Source organism: Ctenopharyngodon idella, chromosome 14 (assembly GCF_019924925.1).
Source record: "Ctenopharyngodon idella isolate HZGC_01 chromosome 14, HZGC01, whole genome shotgun sequence".
Lineage (NCBI taxonomy): Eukaryota > Metazoa > Chordata > Actinopteri > Cypriniformes > Xenocyprididae > Ctenopharyngodon > Ctenopharyngodon idella.
This window is the reverse complement of record NC_067233.1, coordinates 4,662,480-4,682,921: the sequence shown is the minus strand read 5'-3', so window position 1 is coordinate 4,682,921 and position 20,442 is coordinate 4,662,480. Positions and strand designations below refer to the sequence as shown.

The 20,442-nt window shown below is 35.2% G+C and overlaps 1 protein-coding gene across 2 annotated transcripts; it reads left to right on the top strand.

The window, feature by feature from the left end:
- Window positions 1-1,042: 1,042 nt before the first annotated feature.
- tgfbi (transforming growth factor, beta-induced) lies at window positions 1,043-15,007 on the top strand. 2 transcript variants are annotated; one of them, XM_051860433.1, is made up of 17 exons: window positions 1,043-1,295; window positions 1,531-1,629; window positions 6,320-6,384; window positions 6,463-6,620; window positions 6,786-6,950; window positions 7,861-8,007; window positions 8,093-8,234; window positions 8,698-8,910; window positions 10,237-10,374; window positions 10,457-10,602; window positions 10,893-11,029; window positions 11,855-11,985; window positions 12,119-12,243; window positions 13,643-13,745; window positions 13,839-13,900; window positions 14,034-14,058; window positions 14,195-15,007. In XM_051860433.1, the coding sequence occupies exons 1-17, from the start codon at window positions 1,180-1,182 to the stop codon at window positions 14,254-14,256; spliced, it is 2,034 nt and encodes a 677-aa protein (XP_051716393.1). In that variant the 5' UTR covers window positions 1,043-1,179; the 3' UTR covers window positions 14,257-15,007. The 2 variants fall into 2 exon arrangements, with proteins under 2 accessions (XP_051716393.1, XP_051716395.1); XM_051860435.1 differs by lacking the exon at window positions 14,034-14,058.
- Window positions 15,008-20,442: the final 5,435 nt, after the last annotated feature.

The following is a 20,442-nucleotide window of genomic DNA, read 5'->3' as shown; positions in this document are numbered from 1 at the left end:
GGAACAGTGTACAAGTACACCAAATCCTTCTCTGATACGAACCAGAGGATGTTTAATCATATATATCTTTCCACCTGTAGTCTCTAATGGCCTAACATGATCAACATTGCAGAAAAACTTCCATGTCAAGAACCTTTTGACTAAAACGTTTATTAGTTTCAGTGACATTTATATTCATTCTTATTTAGTTTTTATTTAATTTTACTCAACAAACTCTCTGTTTAGTCTGTTTATGGAAAGGTTACAACTTTGATGTTCAACATATTGTTTCAGAAATGCAAACAATTAAACATACTGAAATTTCAATTTCATTTGGTTGGTTTTATGTTAAGTTAGCTTTAAAAAAAAAAAAGAAATATTGGTAAAATAATTTAACAAAGAATATTTGTAAAAGGAAATGTGATTATTAAATTAGTTTTTAAAATAGGTGCATTATCTTTAAAATTTCACATGGGTTTGATTCAGATTCAGTTAGATGGTCAGTTTACACCCACCTACTGACTCGGCTCAACCTACCCCTTACCTGGGGTAAATTGAGCCAGAGGAACACTTTTTTTATATGAAGCCATATTTTAAGAACCCTTTGACATAGATGTATTCTGATCATTTAAAATGAGAGGAAACATCATGAAATTACTTTAAATACTTTCATTGTACTTCTGCCTCATTTTCTCTTATCTTGAGGACCACATAAGTAAAAAAAATGGCTCATCTTACCCCACTCTCCCCTACCGATTTTATTATAAAACATTATTACAAGCTTACCGTTGTGAATCGGGCTAAGGTGAGATATTTTTGAACACTGGCTGGTTATGTACTTGCTCAAAAATTGATTTTGGATCATTTTTAACCAAAGAAAAGTTACGGACTGCAGCTTTAAGTTTTATAAAAAAATATAAAATATATATAGCCTATAATTTTATTTGTTTTACTCAATTATTTTGTGCACATTTACACCTTGTTTTAATTACATTAAATAATCATAGAAGTATAATGTTTAAAGTGTTACAAAAAAAAAACTTCTACTCATGGTAGAAAATTTTACTTGTAAGTGTCTGTGAGTGAAAGTGTCGTGTTGCTGGTCCTGTGAAGCCCCACCCAGAGAACGGGGGTCTCGGTATTTAAAGCCGGTCCTGCTGCACTCATCGCGGCTGTGGAGTGCGCGTGCAGGGACACAAAATGAAGCGCTTAACTTTGTTTGCTCTGGCTATCACCTTAATCGCGACAGTTTTCGCCGCGAAATCCCCGTATCAAGCGGTTCTTCAGCACAGCAGGATAAGAGGAAGACCTCATGGGTAAGGGCTGTTCTGCAGTGTTCATACACTTGAGTCTTTCATTGATCATTTTAAAGACTGATAGACTACTGTATTTTTAAAACCATGAACGCAAATAAAGACATATGACCCTCTGATTTATATGCAGTTTGAACATCAGTGAAAAGATTTAGCCTACATTTTCTTTAGTCCTGCAGAATGCTTTAAGCATTTGTTGAATGTATAGAGCATTTAAAGAATTTGATTTGCGTTGCAGACCCAATGTTTGTGCTATGCAGAAGATTCAAGGAACGGATAAGAAGTACTTCACCAACTGCAAGCAGTGGTATCACCGCAAAATATGTGGCAAACCAACGTGAGTTACCTCAGATATCTTAATATAGAAACTGTAATTATCTATCTATCTATCTATCTATCTATCTATCTATCTATCTAAGGGCACGTACAGTTGTCAGGATAACATTTTGCATTTTGCAAACATGTTCCAGTATTTTACTGTGCTAAAGTCTGAGCCACATGATGAATATTTCTTCTTAGATAAAATACCATTGTCTTTTCAAGTTTCAAGGAAAAAGTCTCTCAGGACATAACTAGATGGAAAATATTTCACCAGTTGTCAAACCAGAGTCCTTTTCCCACATTTATGGAACCAGATTGAAGTTTAAGTTAATGACTTATTTTCAGCATTTTCATCTAAATGTGCTGAGAGATGAATATGTGAATAAACTCATATCACCTTTCCAACCCAGGAGTTAAAATGCATCATCTATACGGTTTGAAGTGGTTGTACTAAATAATGTTTATTACCCTGTGGGGTGTTCTTCATCAGATAAATTCATAGGGCTTGATGAGCATTTTCCAAATAGCAACCTTTTGGAGTGAAGAGGAAATGTCTTGTTAAAGTGTTAATGGCTTTAAGCTAAAGTGTTTCTTGTGTTGTATGACACAGTTCCCATTTTCCACCAGCTGTGTAGCTCATAAAGTTATAATTTTACACAATGGACAGATTAACTTTTCTCTTTTTTTTTTTTTTTTTTGGTAAAGCCCACTTTTCTTTTGTATGAAACAGGTGAACAGGGTATTTGAGTTCAAGTTGACAGTAGATATAGAAGAACGCTGTGTAGTAATGGTTACCATATGTCTCTTGGTAATTGGCTTCAGTCTTGGTGGGGTTAAATTGCCTAACATCCTGAACAGTGCATTAATGCGAGGCTGACAAATCTGAGTGCCTTTATGTCTAAAAGCTCTTCAGTTCTCTAAGACTTGTAGCAACACTGTTTGATTGACAGACACTTAATGTCCCCATGGGGGGAAAGGTGTTATGAACATTCCACAGACAAATATATATTCAGGAGGAACTGCATGTTCAGTGTCTAGAACAATAATTAGTTTTAAAAGAGAAATAAAAATCATAGAATTGGTGAAGTTGCCGTTTTTGGTACAGTTTGTTCCGTGATGGTTATTAAGAATGTTGGAATGAAGTCTGGAATGTTTATTTGCGTCTAGATTTGGAGACATTATGTAAGAGATTAATGTTGCTTACATAAGGTGTGCATGCTAAGGTACACCAACAAGTTTTGGGAGTTTTTTAGTTGAAGATGTTTTGAATAATCCCATGTATCCTGGATAGAGATGATACTTTGCTGAATTAGTGTTTATGATACCATATGTTATTAATATTTGCAGTACCATTCAAAAGTTTGAGGTGTGTAAGATTTTTAAAAGTCTCTTCAGCTCACCAAGGCATTTATTTGATCAAAAATACATTTAAAAAAACTTTTTTTCTGTTTGAATATATTTTAAGATGCAATTTATTTCTGTGATCAAAGCTGGATTTTCAGCATCATTAGTCTTCAGTGTCACATGATCCTTCAGAAATCATTATAATATATCTAATCTAATCTAATATGTCTGTAATGTCACATTTGTTCAGTTTAATGCTTCCTTGCTGAGTAAAACTATTAATTTATTTGAAAAAAGTGTCAAACTTTTACATCAAAAATTGACAAGATTTTTTTCCCATTTTGTAAATGTAAGTATGTTAGTGTAGATCATTTTGACTTATACTTGGTTATTCATTTATTTTGCCTGTTATTTGTCATGCATTTTTTCAATATTTCTTTATTCAATTGTTCAAAAGCTGTCTGTTTGGCAACTCAGATCAGGAACAAAATTTAAGAGTGTACAGCGAAATCTTGAGACATTTGTTTTATTCATCTTCCCATTTTTAAACAGAGTTTCTTTCATAGCAGTTCTCAAGAAAGCAAGAAGGAAGTCAGAGTTGATGTGGGTGCTTGGATGCTTTTAGGAAGTGATTTCAGTTGGGAGTCCTGAGGCCTTAAATTATCCCCAAACACACACAAATCATCGACTTGGTCTCAAAGAGTTTTCTGTTTTTCTGATGTCTGTGTGAAAAAAAAAAAAGTCTTGCAGTGAAAGGATGTACCGAAAGCCCAAGGTTGTGTTCTGTGACACTGAAGTTCACTTGATTTACAGAGTTTCTTTGGGGTTTTGACGTTTGGGGTCAGAGGAATTTTGTGGGAATAACTGCACTCTTTGTATGACTGGTTTATACTGTGGAACAGGATGTTTCCAGGTCACTTGAGGAGAGACTAATTACTTTCTTCAGTATTTACTCTCTAGTGCTCTCTTTTGACTAAACACCTGGTTCAGGCATTTTTTTTTTTTTTTTTTTCAAGAAAACCTTTTGCTGAATATCTGTGATTATCATTTTGGTGATAATATGGTTGGATAATTTCTGCAAACATTTAAAATGTTTGTGCTTTTAAAGTTATAATTAATGATTTTTTTTTTTTAATTTAAGAAGAAGTTGTCAAAGAAATCATTGAGTCACTTTTGATATCCTTTAAATATGGGAAGTGAGACATTTTAAAAGACGCAAAATGATAAATCAGCTGACCATCCATACACTGAAATTAGATTTCAACATAGCCTAGCATATTACAATTTTCACAATACTTCTTGGAACCTTTTGTTGCACCACTTGAAAGTGCACAATACATAACTAATGCAGCCTAGCTGTTTATTTTGTCAGAAATCCATGGCTACCATCTTTGCTTACATTGGCAGAGGATAAACAGGAGTTGAGTTACCATCTGTTTTGATAATCAGTTCAGTCTGCTTTCCTCCTCCGTGCATTTTACAAGTCTACCCCATGCCTGAATGTCAGGACTGTTGTCTTTGTTTACGTTTGCCTTCTAGTCTTCCACTCTATCACACTTTAAGATGCTGTAGGTTAGTATGCTAACAATTTGTTGGAACTGGTATGTGAACAACCTTTAAAAAATGTGCACATACCATGGAATATATCATTGATGTATCCTCAAGGATTCTTCAGCAAAATATGTTAAACAATTAAGTCAAAGAGCTATTTTATATTATGGCAAGAAATCTAATTATTTGAAGATTCTTATGTTGCATATTTTAGCATATTGTTTAAAATAAGCACAAACATACTTTACCTTTAAAGGGTTAGTTCACCCAAAAATGAAATTTCTATAATTAATTACTCACCCTCATGTTGTTCCACACCTGTAAGACCTTTGTTCATCTTCAGAACACAAATTAAGATATTTTTGATGAAATCCGATGGCTCAGTGAGGCCTCTATTGCCAGCAAGATAATTAACACTTTCAAATGCCCAGAAAGTTACTAAAGACATATTAAAACAGTTCATGTGACTACAGTGGTTCAACCTTAATGTTATGAAGCGACGAAAATACGCCAAAAAAACAAAATAACGACTTTATTCAACAATATCTAGTGATGGGCGATGAAGCTTCATTAAGCTTCGAAGCTTTACGAATCTTTTGTTTCAAATCAGTGGTTCGGAGCGAGTATCAAACGATCTCAAACTGCCAAAGTCACGTGATTTCAGTAAATGAGGCTTCGTTGCGTCATAAGTGTTTAGAAATTTCAGTGGTTCACGTGACTTTGGCAGTTTGAGATCGTTTGATACTCGCTCCGAACCACTGATTTGAAACAAAAGATTCGTAAAGCTTCGAAGCTTAATGAAGCTTCATCGCCCATCACTAGATATTGTTGAATAAAGTCGTTATTTTGTTTTTTTGGCGTATTTTCGTCGCTTCATAACATTAAGGTTGAACCACTGTAGTCACATGAACTGTTTTAATATGTCTTTAGTAACTTTCTGGGCATTTGAAAGTGTTAATTATCTTGCTGGCAATAGAGGCCTCACTGAGCCATCGGATTTTTTAAAAAATATCTTAATTTGTGTTCTGAAGATGAATGAAGGTCTTACAGGGTGTGGAACGACATGAGAGTGAGTAATAAATGACAGAATTTTCATTGGGTGAACTAACCCTTTAAGTCTATAGATTAGTGATGGCTTTAAAATGGATTTAGTGATCATTATTTAGTCCCATACAATAATGTTTTAGTCCCCTTACACTCATGAAATAATGTTTATTTCATAGAAAAACAAACAAAACCAGCCAATACAGACTCATTTTTTAGTATTGAGTTAATATTAGTAACTTGACCTAATGAAACTGATCATGCATATAAAGATTAACTGCATTAGTAAGTGATCTGAAATGGAAACGTGTCTTTGTGTCAATCTCCAGTATCCCAGTTATTGCATCTTTGCATGGTGGTTCCTAGGAATTTCCTATTGTTTTTATTGGCAGAACTACTGGTGTTAGAGTTCCCTCTCAGGAGTTTCCCCTGGCCCATACTGTGCCTCTGGATTCTTGTGCTACCAAAGGAAATTAGATTTTATGACCCTCTAAGACCAACTCAAGCACAGACCTTATTTATCATGGAAATATCTGGCAAGAAATTAATGAAGAAGTACAGTATAGAGGAGTCGAGGAGTGTGTTGGTTGTCTCCGCTTCAGCCCTCATAATAATAAAGAGAGAAATATAGACCTGATTTCCTGCAGAAGTTTTTGAAGAACTCCCATTTCCAATAGGATCTGTACAGAATCTTCTGTAAACCTCAATGAAGCATAGAGCAATGTTTTTTAGCGTCTCAAATCTTAAATTCATTTGTTTTTTTGTAGGGTGATCAGCTATGAGTGCTGCCCTGGCTATGAGAAGGCCATTGGCGAAAAAGGCTGTCCAGCAGGTATGTAATTTGAGTTGCATTCATGAAAGGAGGTTTATTATAATATAGAAATAAAAAAAATTGATTTATATTTCAAAGCTCTACCTCTGGTGAACATCTATAAAACCCTGGGTGTGGTTGGAGCCACTACTACTAAGATGTACTCTGAAAGAGCGAAATTGCAGGAGGAGATCGAAGGACCCGGCAGCTTCACATTCTTCGCTCCCAGCAATGAGGCTTGGGCTGCGCTTCCCGCTGTGAGTTCCCAGCAATGCGTCTCCATAGATCACATAGAACAAATAAAGTGTTTCCCGTCATTTTCAGGCAATGCAGACAAAGAGTTCCTGGAAAACATTATGTGTTGTCTATCAAACTGTTAAAGCATCAAAATAAGCTCAATGTCATTTCAAAATGTGCTGTAGGAAATTCTGGATGCCCTGGTGAGCAACGTCAACATTGAACTCCTCAACGCTCTGCACTACCACATGATCAACAAACGCTTGACTTCTGACGATCTCAAGCATGGTGTTTCGTTCCCCTCCATGTATCAGGACTTTGATGTTCATATCCACCATTATTCTAATGGAGTAAGTCAAATGTGAAAAGCCATCGGTTTGCTGCTTTAACCAAGTCTTGTTTAGATTTTCTCACTGGAAATATGTTGTTTACTTTATCTATGGTTAGTTAATACTATTAAAGGGTTAGTTCACACAAAAAATTTAAATTCTGTGATTAATTACTCACCCTCATGTCGTTCCACACCCGTAAGACCTTCGTTCATCTTCAGAACACAAATAAAGATATTTTTGATAAAATCCGATGGCTTAGTGAGGCCTCCATTGACAGCAAGTTCATTTACACTTTTTAGATGCCCAGAAAGCTACCAAAGACATATTTAAAATAGTTTATGTGACTACAGTGGTTCAACCTTAATGTTATGAAGTGACGAGAATACTTTTGGTGTGCCAAAAAAACCAAAATAATGACTTCATTCAACAATATCTAGTGATGGGCGATTTGAAAACACTGCTTCATGAAGCTTCAAAGCTTTACGAATCTTTTGTTTCGAATCAGTGGTTCAGAAGGTGTATCAAACTGCCAAAGTCATGTGAACCATTTACATTTTGAAACACTTTTGACGTAACAAAGCCTCGTTTACTGAAATTACGTGGCTTTGGCAGTTTGAGATCGTTTGATCCACGCTCTGAACCACTGATTCGAAACAAAAGATTCGTAAAGCTTCGAAGCTTCATGAAGCAGTGTTTTGAAATCGCCCATCAGTCGCCCTCGGATTTCATCAAAAACATCTTAATTTGTGTTCCAAAGATGAACGAAGGTCTTACGGGTTTGGAACGAAATGAGGGTGAGTAATTAATGACAGAAATTTCATTTTTGGGTGAACTAACCCTTTAAAAGTAGTGTCGACTAGTGTTTTTAATTTCAAATTATTTGTTGTGAAGTTGTGTGCACATTACCAAACCATATATTTTGTTGCAGATTGTGACAGTAAACTGTGCAAGGCTCGTGAAGACAGACCAGCATGCCACCAATGGAATTGTGCATGTTGTTGACAGAGTCATCACCGCCATTACGAACAATGTCAACTCTTTGATTGACACCGATGATGACCTGGACACTCTACGGGTAGATTGAGGGAATTTGCTGGTTCGATAGGCTTTTAATTTTATGTAGTATAAATGGCACACTGAATGACCTTTTTCCCTTTTAGACTGCAGTTGCTGCCGCTGGTCTCACCAGTCTGTTGGAGAACGAGGGCTCCTACACCATCTTTGCTCCAACCAATGAAGCCTTTGAGAAGATTCCTTCAGAAACACTGACCAGAATTTTGGGAGACCCTGTTGCTCTTAAAGGTACTTTTGTTCTTCTTCAGCACGTCTTCTTCATGCATTTCTGAGTGAAATTAGATATTCAATGAGGAACAAATGTTAAACGGGACTAATTTTATCCATTGGGAAGTGGTTGGATTGTGAAAAGTATACATTACAGTACAAACCAGATTGGAGCCAAGTGGTTGGAGATTTATTTGTAAAGTCAGCCAAACAAAAAAATGTTTCAGAAGCAAAGAAAGCTATTATGTTAAAAGATCATGAAGACAAAGTTTTGTTTGCAATAATGTGCACACAATAAGACAAAAATAGGGGCAATTTTGTTTTGTTGGATTTAAGTTTATGTTGGAGAAAAACCCCAGATGCTGCAACAGCAGTTTCATTTTTTGCGTCCAGAACGATTATTATGGCATGTTTTTTTCCAGCTGTGCTGATGTTGAGATGTGTTGTCATCTGGTCATAATTTTTTGGTCTCAATCCACTTTAGATCTGCTGAATTACCACATTCTGCAGAACTTGCACTGCTCTGAGTCCATTGTGGCTGGAACTCCTCTGGAAACCCTGCAGGGCTCCGTGCTGGAAGTCGGCTGCGACGGTGAAGAGATGACCATCAACGGCAAAGCCGTCGTCATGCAGAAAGATAAACTTGGAACCAATGGAGTCGTTCACTACATCAATGAACTCCTCATCCCTGACTCAGGTATGATCTTTAGACTTCATTTTTACTTGCTGTTTTAGGGTCAGTGTCATGACACAATTTTTTCTCAATTATTAAAAAATACATTAAAAGTGCAATTCATACAATGGCTTGAATACACAAATTCTACTATATACTTGTTATTGTACACTATACTTGTTTTTAAATTTCTGATTTCATTAATTTTGATATTTTTCAGGGCATAAAGTCGGATAATTTGATTTATTTTATGATGTCATGTGGTACTAGGGTTGGGTATTGTTTGAATTTTAATGATTCTGATTCCAATTCCGATTCTGCTTATCGATTCCGATTCTTATCAATTCCTAATTTCGATTCGAATAAGGTAAAAAAAAAAAGTCAATTCTCTTATAATTCTCTTTTCTTATCTCTTATTCTCTCATTGTAGCTGAATACCATGAACAAAAATTAACAGGCTAAAGAACACTTACACAAGAAACTTTTGCCAATGGTTTAAAAACAAATAGCCTAACTAATATACATTTCAAGCATTATTAAAGACAAGTAAACACTCAGTAATTAAAAAAGAACAAATAAATAACTTAGCAGTCGCACAATAAACTGAGCAAAGATATGATTGAAATAACGTGTTTTAAGATTTTCAGGTATTCAGTTACAGAAACTTTAATCAAATGTAAAATAACTCAGCACTTTATAAATAAAACAGACATTACAAATATAGTCACAAAAGGTTATTCAGCGAGTGAATTTTCTCTTTGTCTTTTGTTGTTTGATTAACGTTATTATAGAGATGGCAGCAGGAATATTAGGCTGCTGTCACTTTAAGAGCTGCACTGATCCAATATACTGTTACACATGCTTTTTCATTCACTTTAGACATAACCGGCTGTGTTTACAAAGATATTTTGACATATTTTTGTGTGTATTCATCCGAAAAGACCTGGAAGAGAACTCAGTTCAGTATTGCATACTATACAGTATGAGAGGCGGCTTTCTGTGCGCACGTTGTTCTCGTTTCAGCACGTGGGTCTTCTTGTGCTTGAATGGTTTAAAGTCATACTAAAATGCACACAAAGGAATCGATAAGAGGAATCGAAATTTTAATTTCATAACAAGTATCCGATTCCTGACTTTATGTATCCAATTTCAGAACTGGAATCGATTTTCGATTCCCAACCCTATGTGGTACACATGATATTAGCTATGCATGATGTTTTTTGTATATATTTACATTTAAACTTTTGCCGAAAATTGTTTCTGTGTCTTGGACACTCTTTTTTTTTTAATTGACTTTTTAACCATACTGTATTCAATACTTTAATGTGCTTTCTTGTTTGTTTGTTTTAGCCAAGACCCTCCTGGAGCTTGCAGAGGGATCAGTTGTTTCTACAGCCTCAAAGCTTTTTAAAGACGCTGGTCTTGCCGATCATCTCACTGGTTCTGAGGCTGTGACCTTAATAGCCCCACTGAATGATGCTTTTAAAGGTTGGATCACTCCATTTCATTAATCTAGCAACTGAGCTTCAAGAAACTCTGAAATAACTTTTATTGTATCATTTGTGTGCAGACAAGAGCTTGGCCATGACACCCGACATGAAGAAACTGCTGAGAAACCACATTCTCAAAGAGAGGTTTTCCTCCAAGAGCCTTTACCATGGACAAGAGTTGGAGACTCTTGGTGGAATGAAACTTAGAGTGTTTGTGTTCAGAGATGTAAGTCTTTATATTTATCAATCCGTCAACACACACATAAGAGCCACGTTTTTTATTTCTAGCCATGTTGTAGCTGGCAGCAAGGGTGGTATAGTTCTGTCCGCGCTCTCACATTTCTGCTTCGTAATGGAATTGCCAGACCACCGGAAACCTCTCCTTTGGATCACCTTAACATTTTCCACAGCCCACTTCATGCATCATCAGTCTTGAGAGAAAAGAGAGCTTTGAAACAAATCTGCTGATGTGTATTACCAATAACCTTAACCATTTCATTTGCTTGGACGTTGCAGAACCTGTGCATTGAGAATGCCTGCATTGCTGCCCATGACAAAAATGGCCGCTTCGCGAATATGTTCATCGTTGATAAGTTCCTGACACCCCCCATGGGAACTGTCATGGACGTCCTGAAGGCAGATGATCGTTTTAGGTAAGAAGATGAAGTCTTGCATCATTTTCTCACCCTAATGTCTTTCCAAACCCATATGACTTTCTATATTCAGTAGGACACGAGAATATCTTGAAGTTGAAAGTTGTCTATGATTTGTGCACAATATATCCTTCTGAAATTTTAGGTGTTATTCACTAAATCTTCCCTTCTGCCATAGCTCTGAAGTCAAATATGGCATTTGGTCAGAAGACACATGAGAACAAATGGCGTTTGGTGTCAAAAGGCACCGGCACACCAAAGCTATTAAGTCGTATAGTCTACTTTTATGACGTTTTTACAGTTACTTTTTGGATCTTGACACTCAAACGACCTTGTCCTTAAATGGAAAAAATTTCAAAAACTCACCTTTTGTATTCCACACAAGACAAAGTCTTAAGGGTTTAGAATGACTTGAGGTTGAGTAAATGATGACAGGATTTTCATTTTCCTTTTAAATAAGATGCTAATGACCAATCTAGAGGGATAAACCTTCAGTACCTCACATCAGTGGTGCATTACCCAAAATGCCCTATAAAAAACTAGAAGAAAAAATGTTCCACCATAAAGGGTGTAATTCTTTTCACAGTCTTATTGAAAGGAAATATGCAGCTGCCGTTTCTCACCCACGTTCAAAGACCTCAGCGTCAGTCTCTCAAAAGGTTTTTTTCATAATGATAATCATGTAGTTGCGTGTTCAAACTTGAGGCTGTAATTTCTTCAGCTTTCTGATGACCTGAGTGGAATTTGAGCTGTCAGTCTAGCTGTCTTTTATAGCCTAAAGATATACTCCTAATAATGTGCATTGATGAACTTTCATCCATACAGCACTTTGGTTGGCGCCATTCAGACAGCAGGCCTGACCGAGCTCCTGAACAAAAAAGGGGCCTACACCTTCTTCGCCCCCACCAATGCTGCTTTCAATGCAGTGCCTTCCACCGACCTCTACAAACTCATGAGTAATGAGCCACTCTTGTGTCACCATATGTGTTCATAAAACTGATTTTTAGTGCATGATTACGCACAAGCTGGTTAGATTTGGGATGTGTTTGTGGATGTGCAGCCTATACTTACATCTGTTGTTGTACGTAGGAGACCCCAAGGAGCTGGCAAGCCTTCTGAAATACCACATTGGTGATGAGTTCCTGGTCAGCGGCGCTGTGACCTCACATACCAGAATGAAGCCCCTTGAAGGCGATAAACTGGAGTTAGGCACTGTTAGTACTCATTACTGCAATCAATCTTATCTTATTATTGAGTGAAACATAAAAAGAATGCTTTTTAGATTGTGTATCTGCAAAGAAGTAGAAAATAGGTTGACATACTGGCACACGTTTTATGAAAGAAGTCTCTTCAAAAGCTGCATTTATTTGATCAAAAATACAGTAAAATAGTAATATCGTGAAATATTATTACAATTCAACTGTTTTCTATTTGAATATATTTTAAAATGTAATTATTCCTTTGATGGAAAAGCTGAATTTTTAGCATCTCCAGTCTTCAGTGTCACATGATCAAGGAACATTTCTCATTATTATCAATGTTGAAAACAGTTGTGCTGCTCAATGTTTTTGTGGAAACACTGATACACTGTTTTTTCAGGATTCTTTAAAGAATAGAAAATTCAAAAGAACATTATTTTAAATGGAAATATTTTGTAACATAAAAGTCTTTACTGTTACTTTTGTAGAAAGCTTTTGTAACATTATCACTATCATTCAAAAGTTTGGGGTCAGTAAGAGTTTTTTTTTTTTTTTTTTTTTGGAAAGAAATTAATACTTTTATTCAGCAAGGATGCATTAAATTGATCAAAAGTGACAGTATAGACATTTATAATGTTGCAAAAGCTTTCTATTTCAGATAAATGCTGTTCTTTTGAACTTTCTATTCATCAAATAATCCTGAAAAAAAATTGTACACAATTGTTTTCAACATTGATAATAATAAGAAATGTTTCTTGAGCAGCAAATCAGCATATTAGAATGATTTCTGAAGGATCATGTGACACTGAAGACTGGAGTAATGATGCTGGAAATTCAGCTTGCCATCACAGATATAAATTACATTTTAAAATATATTCAAATAGAAAATAGTTATTTTAAATTGTAAAAATATTTCACAATATTACTGTTTTTACTGTATTTTGGATCAAATAAATGAAGCCTTGGTGAGCAGAAGAGACTTCTTTTAAAAACATTAATATATATATATAAAAAAAATAATATATATATATATATATATATATAAAACATATATATATATAACATTAATATATATATATATATATATATATTTGAATTTGAATATAAATATCAATATAAAATTGAATTTTCTGTCATTATTTACTCACTCAGATGTAAGTTCAAACTATATGCTGTTATTCTGCAGAATACACACAAAAAAATCATGAATCATCAAAGAATTTATGAATATTAACTGCCATTTTGTCAAAAATATAAAATTCTCTTTTTGTTTTCCATAGAAAAAATAACATTTTTTGATGGAGTAAGGGAGAGTAAATGATGATTGATGACAGAATATTCATTTATGGGTGAAATATTCCTGATTTCATCTGATAATTCTTAAATTTCATTCTGATTTTTTTATGTCTTTCAGCGTAACTCCACCATATACGTGAACAGAGTGCCTGTTGTCGAGGGTGATCTGATGGCTACCAATGGAGTTGTACATGCTGTTGACGTAATCGTAAAGCCACTGCGTAAGCCATCGGTCAAATTTTCTTAAACATTTTGATAAAATAAATATCTTATTTCAGAGCTTCATAACAGTGTGATGTGCCACTGTGTTTTAGCTCCTAAGACTGTGAGTGACCAGGCTGAAGGCTCAACAATCAGACGCACCTCTGCTGTTAGGGTTAGTATATGTCATAAACTATTTTTCCCAATAAATCAGTGCCTATATTTAATTTCATTTTTTATAAATACATTTTGTGCTTTTTTGAATTATCAAAATAAATGAAATATATCTTCTCAATTTTCCATCCCAGGCTGGGTCTTATGTAATGAAAAATGGTATGCATTGTTTACTAACTTTAATGCCTCATAAATGCAATTAATAAAGAGTCCCAGATATATTTCATCTTTTGCTTGTGACTGTATTGAAATGTAAAAAATAGTGAGTCTTAATATATTTCTTGTCACATTACAGATGAACTCTTCCAGAAGGTCCTGAGAAGTCAGAGCAGCAGAATAATGCCTCGTCTTCAGTAAACGTAGCTCTGCAATGTAAAACTGTAATTCATTTTAACCTCCACCACTTTAAGAGGATGGAAACACTCCGTTCAATGTCTTATTTTTTGCGGTGGAGAGATAATTAGAAGACTAAGAAAATCCAGGCAACAAAAACAATTTGCATTGCAACTTTTTCACATGCCAAAGACCCTTGGATGAAGAGCAATGTTTTTTAAATATCACAACTTGATGACAGCGATTTGTTATGGCACTTCATATGTTTTGGATATTCATTCGACTTCTGTTTTGGAATTTCAATCTGAGTTATTTGAATCAGATGTTGGTTAACACTTTTTTATTAACATTTTGTATTTCTTTTTATTGTTTTTGGTTGTTGTATTTGATATACCTGTAGCATGTTTGCATGGTTTAAGCTGGAACAAATGCTATTTGGGCACATGAAAAAACACAGACCAAATTTATGTCTTCATTTCCCATGATCTACAATGTAAAACCTGTAACTTGTGCAGATTATTTGTCATATTGTACCAAAGATATTTTATGAAGAACCAAAGATTCCTGTCTTCATATTTCATAATAAAATGACCATTTTGTAGCCAAAGAGTTATAGTTTACATATAACTAGTCAGTGCCCTTGAATGTACTTTGCTCTGTCTGTTATAAGCCAATCTGTCAGTTCACTGAACTGAATTCACAATGTGGTGGATTGTCATTATGTGGTGATTAATCTGTGTGGAATTAAAAGTCTCACTCAGATGATCATTTAAAAGTCTGCTTGCTCTCATTATTCATGACTAAAGAAGTCCTTTATGTTTCCTGTTTCTTGCTTAAAGTCACCCTGAATCAAAATGTAAGTTTTTTTAGCTTTTAGTATGAATATGTCAGCCTTAATGTTATGAATAAGATGGTGTGTTATGTAGACATAGATATAAGCATTCAAAACTTACAGTCTCTCACTTCTGCTAAAATAGATTTTCATGACATCACCGCAGACTTCAGCTTCACATCAAATCTTCTGTCCAATCAAATAATCTCTAGAATCTAAAGTCCCGCCCCCTCCTACACTATAAACAGACGCTGAAATCGGCCATTTGTTCACATGTTTACTAGCTTCTATATGGTGAATAGCACATAGTGCACTATATAGAGGATAGGGAACGATTCAGACAGTGTAAACATGTTTTCCATTGACACGAATGAAGTCCGTTTTTGCATTAGTGTCACGTGAACCGCCGCAGCGCGAGCACAGTCTGCTCCGATCCACACGAGAGCACAGAGCGGATCATACGCGAGAGTCGGCACAGACCACAAAATGCATTTAAATTCTAATATGGAGGAGTAACGGTTAGAGATTATGAGGAAAATCGTGTTTTATGAGCTCTAGCCAAGCTGTGATTTACGCGAAACGCTATTGGCCCTTTTTTTTAAAAGGGGAGGGGCTTCTAGATATATCCCGCCCTGTCTTCCTGTTTCATTGGAAATTACGTCAACATAATGAATAAAGCTGCGCGTTCCGAAGCACTTCAGTGGGCCTTTTAAAGCAAATTTTACATCATAACCAAAATCTACCAGCAGTTAATGTGGCTTATTTTGCTTCAGGACTTGGATTTTACATTGAACATCATCCAGAGACTCAACATAGTACTAAAACTGTTTTTCATAAAAAGTAACAGAAATGTCCATCAATTGTAATATTAATATAATATTAAGTTAAAAAGTTAAGTAAATAATCTCTCCATGTTTATCATTGTTGCCAGATGCAGGTGGTTTTAGTGGGAGGGGCATTCTCATTCTAGAGAACATCTGATTGGACAAAAATCAGTAAGGTTCAGGATTAGACATCAATATTTATTTCTGTTTGCCTAGAAGAAAAATACTATAAATTTTCAATACATATATCTGCTAAAGGTTAATTTTATCATGATTTTTTTTTTTGTTTAGGGCAGCACTAACATGTACAGTAGATGACCTTAAAGCTAACACATGGACTAAAAGCAATAAAACTTCATGGGGTCTTTAAAAGTTGTTAAACCTATTTAATTTGCTGCCCTAAACTCACAATTATATAGTTCATTGCATTTTATTATTTACATTTAGCATTGTTTTTCCACCCATACTGTCCATGAGCCTATCAGAACAGCCCTGCCATTTCTGGATCCCAACCAATCACTGGAATCTGATGGGAGCTTCCATAATGACTTTACATGGAAAGATGCCTGTCGTTTAAACCTGCCATTTCACTTTACTGTGCTTGTTATATCACCGCACTCTGGAACAGTTTGAGGATGTTAAACAGAGCTTCTGTACCCTGCAGCGGTCCTGAGATGGGATGTCTCGAGTATCCCAGCAGAGCTGGAGTAGGAAACATATGTGTACAGTACCCTTTCTCAGCTGGCAGCCCGAACGAAACATTCCAACAGCGTTTTACTTCCATAGCGAGACACTGGCAGACTGTTTTGTGTCAGAGAGGGGAGTGAGATTTAGTGCTACTGGAAGCTGCTGGCAAACACACTTATTAAGTTATTACAGTTTGCAGTATGTAGCAACCAAAGGTCAATGTGCTGAAAAATATTGTGGATATGCTCATCTCCTCTTAGAAATGTTTAACCATGAAGTTAAAATCATTACAACATTGCACGGAAACAAATGTCAAGTCTAATAAGTCTACATCTGTATTAAATTCAGGATTACACTGTAGGATGCCTGAGACCTTTATAAATCATTTGATGTCTGTTTTTCTTTAGTATCAATCCAGGGTAATCAGGCATGTTTTGTCCACTACTTTGAGCGCCTACATTTCAATCAGATATCCAGTTTTGGTAAAGTGTTGTTATATCTAGCCATATTAGTGGTGATTTATAATTCTGTGGACTAAATTGAAAAAAGAAGTGTCTCTAGTACACCTACACACGGCTATTGTATGACATCTATCTCCTTTCTAATGGAAAACACATGTGCGGCCATTGATGGCTCAATATAATGTGTTTTTTTTTCACTCTCTATATCAGAATTGTGCTTCATGTTGTCATGTCTACATTTATTGGTTCTATTCAAGTCAAAAAGATTATTTAATTTGTCTGATTCTACCTGACTTCAATGGGTTACATCAAACAGTAATTGTAAGGGTTAGATAAATATATGAGTAAAGTTTGATGACAAACTTTGAAGTTTTAAAAGCTTGTGGTTTGAAGGTTTTACCTTTGAAGTTTGAATGCTTTGAAGTCAACAAAGTCTATCAGAAAAACACGTTTTTGCATATTGTTAGCACATTACTAGCATTATTTAACATGTTATTAGCATGATTTAGCAAATTGCTAGCATATAACACATTGCTAGCATGCTTCTAACATTAAGCAGGTTATTTGCATGATTTAACATGCTATTATGATCTAGCATGTTGCTAGCATGACATTGCTACCATGATTTAACACATTGCTAGCATGATTAGCATGTAGCTAGCACGATTTAGCATGTTGCTAGCAAGATTTAACACATTGTTAGCATGTTTTAACACATTGCTAGCATGTTTCTAACCTAGTTTAACACATTGCTAACATGTATTAACATGTTACCAAGATTAGCTAATTGTTACCAACAATTAGCATGCTGTTAACTTGATTAAACATGTTAACATGTTGCTAGCATGCTTAGCATTGTGCTAGCACATTACTAGCATTATTTAACATGTAATTAGCATGATTTAGCAAATTGCTAGCATATTTCAACACATTGCTAGCATGCTTCTAACATGTTTAAGCAGGTTATTTGCATGATTTAACATGCTATCATGATCTAGCATGTTGCTAGCATAATTTAGCACATTGCTACCATGATTTAACACAAAGCTAGCATGATTAGCATGTAGCTAGCGCAATTTAGCATTTTGCTAACATGATTTAACACATTGTTAGCATGTTTTAACACATTGCTAGCATGTATTAACATGTTAGCATGATTAGCTAATTGTTAACATGAATTAGCATGCTGCTAACTTGATTAAACATGTTGTTAACATGTTGCTAGCATGCTTAGCATGTTGCTAACATGTTTGCTAGCATGTTTATAGCCATTTTTAATGTTGCTAGTATATTTTAACATTTTGATAACATGATTAGCACATTGATAACATGTTAACATGAATTAGCATGTTTCTAGCCTGATATAGCACATTGCTAGCATGTTAATATTGCCTGCATGCCTCTAGCATGATTTAGCACATTACTAACATGTTTTAGCATGTTGCTAGCATGCTGACCTAGGATAGTCATTAAGCTTAGCTATTAGCTTAAATACTCTATAATAAATACAGTCGTATTGTACAAAAGTTTTGACCTCCTCATTGAAAGTCTCTGAGACTTTTTGCAGACCTGAGTTTGGTGGTTGTAGCTTGAAAGAAAATTTTGCTAGGAATAATAATAATAAGCTTAAATAGTAGGTCAGTAAGTTGGCTTTCTCAAGCCAACTTGATAACTCTTTAATGTAACAAGCACACACACTATTCACTTTTCACAGTGTATATTGATGTAACTATCCAACAAAGAGCAGAAACAGAGTCATTGTTTGGCTACAAGAAGCTTGTTTGGAATATCCACAATGAAGTCAGAGCTTACTTTCAAACATAAATGGAATTTAGGACAGTCATTTCATGCTAGTCATACGTTTCAAATTAAATATTTGAATTGCATGCAGCTGTTCTCTTTTAGCCGGATTTAAAGAACGAGTTTTCATTGATGGAAATGCTTGCAGTAACAGAAACCAGCCAGCTTCAGTGTTCCTTCAAAAAGGCAGTGACATAAAAGAGACAAACTGTTTAGATTTGTGAAACCAAAAAGAATAAGTCCTTCTTCTGTCCTTGTAGACAGACACAGATGTTTTATGATCTGGGTGGATGACTTTGACAACATGCATGACCTGCTCTACATATGTTGCCCTCTGATTTGGCCTTTTGCTGTGTGGGCTTGACCCACAATAGCTCCCTTATATCACATTCAGGACACCCAGTGAGAACAGATTGTAGAACCAGGTTTCCAGTATCCATAAAACTCACAACTTGTGAAAGCCTGAACCCTGTATGAACAAAATCTGTGAAAATCAAGGGGGAGAAGCAAAGTAAAACAGGAACAGAAATTAAACTTAATCACCTTAAACTGCACAAAAAACATCTCGCTCCACTCAGGAAGAGTAATGATTCATTTAATACCACTTAATAAACTTGTGGCCTCTGACACTGTTGTTTGTTACTTCAGGTGTCTTCAGTTGTTCAAAAGTATTTTACAAAAAAAAAAAAGTATTGTATCTTATATGCATAATTATTATGTGTAATTTGAAACATACATTTTAGTAAATCTTAAGAATTGTTTACATAAATTTGAAAGATTTTTTTAAAGAATATATGAAATTGGGATTTGGGGAAGAGAAAGAGTGACCCCTGGTGTTTATTTCAGGATATGTCTTCTTGTTCCATCCAACAAGAAAGATAGAAAACCTACGTGTTAGAGCAATGAATAATTATTTTATCAGCGTAATAAATGTGATTTGAAGCTACGGGTTTTCCAAGGTTTTAGTATAGTTACTGATATAAACATATAAACGTGTTATTTTAAGTATTTTTTTACTCACATTTATATTATTTGTGTTTTTGTGTAAATAAATAAATAAACAATCTGCTGAGAGGGTCGCGGAGCAATAAAAGAAGCAACAACAAACCTATAGTTGACTTTTATTTTGAAAGACGTGCGTGAAAGCTGTTTAATCTTCTGTCAGATGCATTTTAATTAAAGAGTGCATGAGAAAACGCGTTGTACTGATTCAGCGGTGTCAGGCTATATCAGTGACATTATTCTAACGTTTTTTTTTCATAACTTGTTACAAAATAAAAGTCTCTCACCTCAGAAAAGCTAACTTTAATGTCCTGTCGTTACTGTGCTCGTAGTGCGCTGTAGGGGGAGAGCGGGGACGGTTATACAGCCAATTTAATTTAGTTAAAGGGATAGTTCACCCAAAAATGAAAATTTGATGTTTATCTGCTTACCCCCAGGGCATCCAAGATGTAGGTGACTTTGTTTCTTCAGTAGAACACAAATGATGATTTTAACTCCAACCGTTGCTGTCTGTCAGTCGTATAATGCTTGTCAATGGGAACTCCATCTATAAGAGTAAAAAAAAAAACATGCACAGACAAATCCAAATTAAACCCTGCGGCCC